Source organism: Macrosteles quadrilineatus, unplaced genomic scaffold (genome assembly GCF_028750875.1).
Source record: "Macrosteles quadrilineatus isolate MER2022 unplaced genomic scaffold, UCM_ALF_1.0 Scaffold_3__2_contigs__length_128488019, whole genome shotgun sequence".
Taxonomy (NCBI): domain Eukaryota; kingdom Metazoa; phylum Arthropoda; class Insecta; order Hemiptera; family Cicadellidae; genus Macrosteles; species Macrosteles quadrilineatus.
The window spans coordinates 124,802,106-124,807,469 of record NW_026542596.1 but is presented as its reverse complement, the minus strand read 5'-3'; the positions used below and the strand labels follow the sequence as shown (position 1 = coordinate 124,807,469).

General features: G+C 34.6%; 1 protein-coding gene across 1 annotated transcript; it reads right to left on the bottom strand.

Moving 5' to 3' along the window:
- Positions 1-256: 256 nt before the first annotated feature.
- Positions 257-4,033, bottom strand: LOC128990811 (28S ribosomal protein S27, mitochondrial-like). Its single transcript, XM_054413399.1, has 2 exons — positions 2,625-4,033; positions 257-691 (listed from the first exon to the last, which is right to left on the bottom strand). The coding sequence occupies exons 1-2, from the start codon at positions 3,720-3,722 to the stop codon at positions 353-355; spliced, it is 1,437 nt and encodes a 478-aa protein (XP_054269374.1). The 5' UTR covers positions 3,723-4,033; the 3' UTR covers positions 257-352.
- Between the last annotated feature and the right edge of the window lie 1,331 nt (positions 4,034-5,364).

Genomic DNA, 5,364 nt, shown 5'->3' with positions numbered 1-5,364 from the left:
ATAAAATTAGCCTACCCTTAAGCAAGCAGTTAGTTGTTTTGTAATTTTGGCATTAGTCTAAGGTAGTAATACAACTGAGTGTTTAATGGGTATATTTAATGCTATTTGAAGATACTTGAAATTATGCAATTGTTAAATTAATAAACACCAACATGTTGGTCCGACATACTAACAAATTTTCTAAATTTTAGAACGTCAAGTTTTTGCTATTCTTATTGGCTTGCCGGACGTCCTGGAAATAGGATAGACAAAACTGTTAATAGTCAAGCAAATTTAATTTATTTATTTACAGTTTTGCTTAAAAAGATACCTACTTTTCAGTACAAAAGATATAGGCCTACACAGTACTAAACTATTTTGTTTTCACTAACTTCAGAGGGATATTGTCGTCAAAATAATCTTCAATTGTTGGTTCTGGGGGTATTGGCTTGTTCCATTTTTCAATTTTCTTCGGAGGCTGCAGAGCTTCTTTGATCTTCTGGTTTCTCTCTTCCTCTTCAGCTCTTTTCTTTTCTTTCTCTTCAATAATTAAGTCCAACTTAGGTTCATTTTCAAAAAAGAAAAGCTCCTCCTCTTTCTCTTGCAAGAGCTGCTTTTGCCGTTGCACCTCTGCTAGTTGTTTTTCCCTGTTTATTTTTTCAACTTGTTCTATTAACAGCCTTTCTCTTAGTCTCTCCCACTCTTTATAGGCCTAAAAAATACAAATAATTTTGGTGGGTAAGTTGATACTGATAATGAAATTTATCATTTAATAACAAAATGGAGTCAACTTTGATACTACGGAAAACTCTTCTATGACCTAAGTAACAATACATACTATTGAGTAGCGATACTTTGGAGAAAATTTATACCCAAGTTGCATAGAAACTAATCTGATGATCTTGACAACCCTGTGAGCAACCCTAGGGGCAAACAAAATTTTTATCTAAAGGCCTATCTATATATTAATAGGCAAGTATGTTTCTTTAAAACCTCTTTTCTCAGTTCATGTGCATTGCAGGGAAAACTTATGCATAATAAAGATATTTTCATGTAGGCCTAGATGAGCAGAATTCCTTTAATAAATTCAAATTGACTCAAAATAAGCACAAAAATGAATTCAAAACTCAAAAAAGTGGACACGGGCCTTATGGGTTACTATGCTGGTGACAAAATAACAACAAAAATCAAAACAAATGGAAGAAATTCCAATCACATGATGTATACAGCTTGGGGTGAATATAGAGAAGTCTGTACATTACATATTTTTAGTTGAGTTTTCTATAAAACGAACCTCTTTCTTGGACAACCTCTTCTATAAAATAAATGCCAATGGCCAAGTTCTAAAAAGAAACTACTAGAACTCTGAACCTTCAACAGTTATAAAGTCCACTGCCTTTTCCAGCTAACTACCTTGCTAGCATAATGACTGAGATCTATGCTGTGAATTAGGTGGGAAAAATTAAATAACTTATTGTATTCAACAGTTTAACAAGTTTAATTTACAATTTCCAATGTTATGATGTGGATTGATAAAGGTTGTCCATGCAACACTTAATGCATCAATCCAAGTGCCATGTTCTTTAAATACTGGTCTGACTAACTATGTTTAGGGAAATCTATGCTCCCTCCAAGCAGTCTCTGAATCGTGTTTTGTGATTAGATTTCTGAGGTTTGAGGTGTTCTATTGAAATCTATTGCCAGAAGAATTGAGAAAAGTATTTGAACCTAGAAAATGAGCGTAGGACAGTTGGGTGGTGGTTGTAAGCATTCGTGCAATAGTGAAAATGTTTTGCATGATGGCTTCAGTCATTCACTGGATCAGTTTGGTTTGAGGGAGTAACCAAAGTTAAGTGCGGTTCGAGGTGTACCTGAACGATGAGACTATCAATTTAGGGACATCTCTACGACCAGCTAACTAAAGACAACGATAACCCTGGTAATCTTAATCATACCAATTTTTATGCATCCGCAACTTAATTAGGCTGTGTAATAAATTAAAAAAATAATATTCTCGTCCTCATCATGCAAATGTGTAGGGTACGGCTTTTCTGTGAACTTCTTGAGACACTTAGGGTATAATTGCTTTTTGTATAAACACTTTTCTGCATGTAAGTTACACACCTGTCACATGGAAGCAGATTAATAGGGGTGATTCATACTTGGTGAGGGCATCAATTTTCTCTTAAATACTTATTGGCTACTGTAGCGAGACTAATCGTCGCATGGAGGATGGAACCAGATAAAATAGTAGGCTAGTGAGTGCAGATTAAAGAACACAACACGGGTGTTAGATTTTGACTTGATTTACCTAAGCAACCCTATACCGGTAAAATTAAAAAAAAATTTACTTAGGCCAAGGTCTCAGTATTGAATTCCAGGTAAAGAAGAGGCTGTTTACAAACTCAGCTCCCTTCTGGTTTACTTAAAAGTTAAGAGTTTGTAAGGTAGGCTAGCAGAAAAAAATAATAAAATGTTATTGCCATAATCCTTTAATATTTGTGAGCAATATTATTACTTTACATCCATATATAGAGTACATATAGAGTAGGCCTAGTTATATAATATAATAATGTAGGCTATAAAATAATTTAAAATACTATGGTTAGCCTAATTATTTTTATACAGTAAAAAGTTTAACTTACGTCCAATTGTTTATCAATCTCTACTTTTTCATGCTTTGAAGTAAGTTCCTTGATTGTTGACTCCAACTCTTCCAAGAGGTTTCTTTTATTGACTTGAGTGTCGGTAAAAGACGTATTCAAAATCTCTTTCAATCTATTAACAGATGCTTTAAATGATTCATCTTTACTTTCAGTTTTGGATTTCTCTTCTAATATCCTATTTGCCAGGGCTAGCCCTTCCTCGTAAACTAAATCTGATTCTTTTGACGATGAGAGTGCAGTAATGTAACTGGTTGCTTCATCAAACTTTTCATGCAAGATCAAGCCAAGAAGTTTGTAAGTTTTTCCAACACAACTGTCTATACCTGATCCAATATACGTCATTGTCTTCCCTATCAAGTGATGAGGTTCTACAAGATCAAAGTTGTCGTCGAAATAGGGATTACGAAGAAACCTAACTCTAACCTTAACAACTTCGTCTTCATCCTCTTCCTCCTCCCCTTTCTGTCCATCCTCAGCATCTTTCCACGGAATAGGGTTTTCCAAATACTTGTGACAAGAATACAGTGAATAATACTTTAACAATGGATTTGAAATCTCTTCCTGTAGCATGCCTAAAATACTAACTTTGGCAGCGTCCCTGAAATTCTGAGCTTTGACAAAAGAGTCAATCATGAACAAACTACAATAGTCATCTGGAAATACACCATAGTTGAGTCTGTCATCGAGGACTCTCATCAAATCCTGAGTTTTATTCCATTCCATGTACAATCGAACAATAGCATGATGAGTTGAGGGCAACATATTAACTGCCTCTGGACTCAATCTCAACTTATAGAGGACATCCTCTATTTCATCAAAATAGGAATCATCGTTTACAGCATTTACAAAAAGATCGATATCCAAAGCACTAGCATAAGCAAAATGTTGAAATTGGTTATCCAGTTCATAAAACATATCACTCACATTGATTCTTTTGAGAATAGGGGATTGCAATCTTTCCTTCCACACATTATCCAGTTTATAAGATTCTGACAAAAACAGCCTAATTTGAGGAACTTTGAAGACACTATTACGGCACAATAGGTTTTTTGATATGTGGGGAAGTAGTTTCCACATTATAAAAGATATTGCGGTCACAATTATCACAAGATACACAGTGAAAGTCTTCTCAATGAATCTACAAAGCAATGTATCTATTCCAAATTACATGGTTAAAAGAATGGGTTAAGTTTCTTTTCTTTATCAACCAAACCAATTTGATATACAATCTGCCAATCTCTGTTGAACATAAGCCCAACTTAACCTAACCTTAATGCATTAGGCAAAACAGAGGTACAATTATTATTTTTATACCACTAAACAAATATTATATTTGGTAACTGTAAAACTGTTAAAATGGGTAGGCCTGCCCAAAACCTTCTGATACTGTTAGGCAGTGTTCCCAGATTGGCCGGAGTCAAATATCGTACACGCGGTCCTAAATTATCGTATTTCAGGCAAAATTATCGTACAATTTTAAATAACCATCGTAACTGGCTTGAGTATTGATGTTATCAATAAATACCTAATAGACTTATATATTTTTTTGTTATAAATCTTAAAATTGCCATAAAACCAAATTATTTTTAGTTTTGCACGATGTAATAATCATAGTAACTGAAATTATGTGAATACAGGCAATATAATACTCTAATGCTGTACCTACCCAGCAACCTAAACACAAACACTACACCTGTATTTTCCTATTTTCCTTCCACCATTCTTATTCCATTTATTCTATGCTCTGTGCATGCACTACGCCAATAATCACGGCCGCCTTTAACTACAGGCGGCGGCCTGGTAGAATTGGCAACATCGCAGTGGTGTTGTTCAGTGACAGACGTCCCATAAGCCAAACATTGCAGACAGGTGACATCATCTCATTAATTCGCACTTTATTGATTTAATTTTTAATTTATGAACATACATTTATTAAAATATTGAAAATAAAACATACAGAATTGAAAATTGAAACATTATGAATTAAAATCTATATCTGTACATTTTTAAGCGGAGTCAATATTGTCATAGTCCAGTAATCATTCTTTCGTAAATACACAAATACCATTAGTTGCTTCCAAAAAAATCAGCTGTTACAACATCACTTGCGACGTTGCCAGTTCGAAGGCCGCGGCCCAATAATTCGCCAATTGGGCGAGATTATGTACGGAAGGTCTATTCTTATGGTAACAGACTTTCCCGCGGTGTAGGGGAAGCAGAAGAAGCGAAGAAGCAGAAGCATTCAAGCAGAAGTTCAGAAGCACATATAATGGAAATGTTTTCCTTTTAATTTTTTTAATAACAGTTAACTTATAGGTTTCATAAGATTGATTTTTTTATGTATTGATTTTTATATCCCATCTCTAATAAATTCTGAGTTTTGATTTAAAACAGCAAAAATGTTTCCGAATTACTTGGTATAACCTCCCAAACCAATTTTGTAAAAGAGTACTTCAATTGCCCAAATTATCGTACAAATAGCATTATCGTACGGTGACGTATCGTACATAGTACGGGAGGCTAAATTATCGTACAAAACGATAATTATCGTACGTCTGAGAACACTGCTGTTAGGGCTCAGGGCTCAGCAATAAATAATATTCAATCGGAAGTCAAATCAAAATTTTAGCACTAGCACATAGCACAGCACTGCAGACGAAAATTTCTTCTTGTTTTCGTTTCGCCTCTTCTTCTTGTGTTTGTGTGTTCAGCCACGGCC

Coding starts and splice junctions, on each gene's coding strand:
- LOC128990811 (XM_054413399.1), bottom strand. CDS start 3,722: ATGTGGAAACTACTTCCCCACATATCAAAAAACCTATTGTGCCGTAAT. Junction 692..2,624: donor AGATTGATAAACAATTGGAC/GTAAGTTAAACT, acceptor TGTATTTTTTAG/GCCTATAAAGAGTGGGAGAG.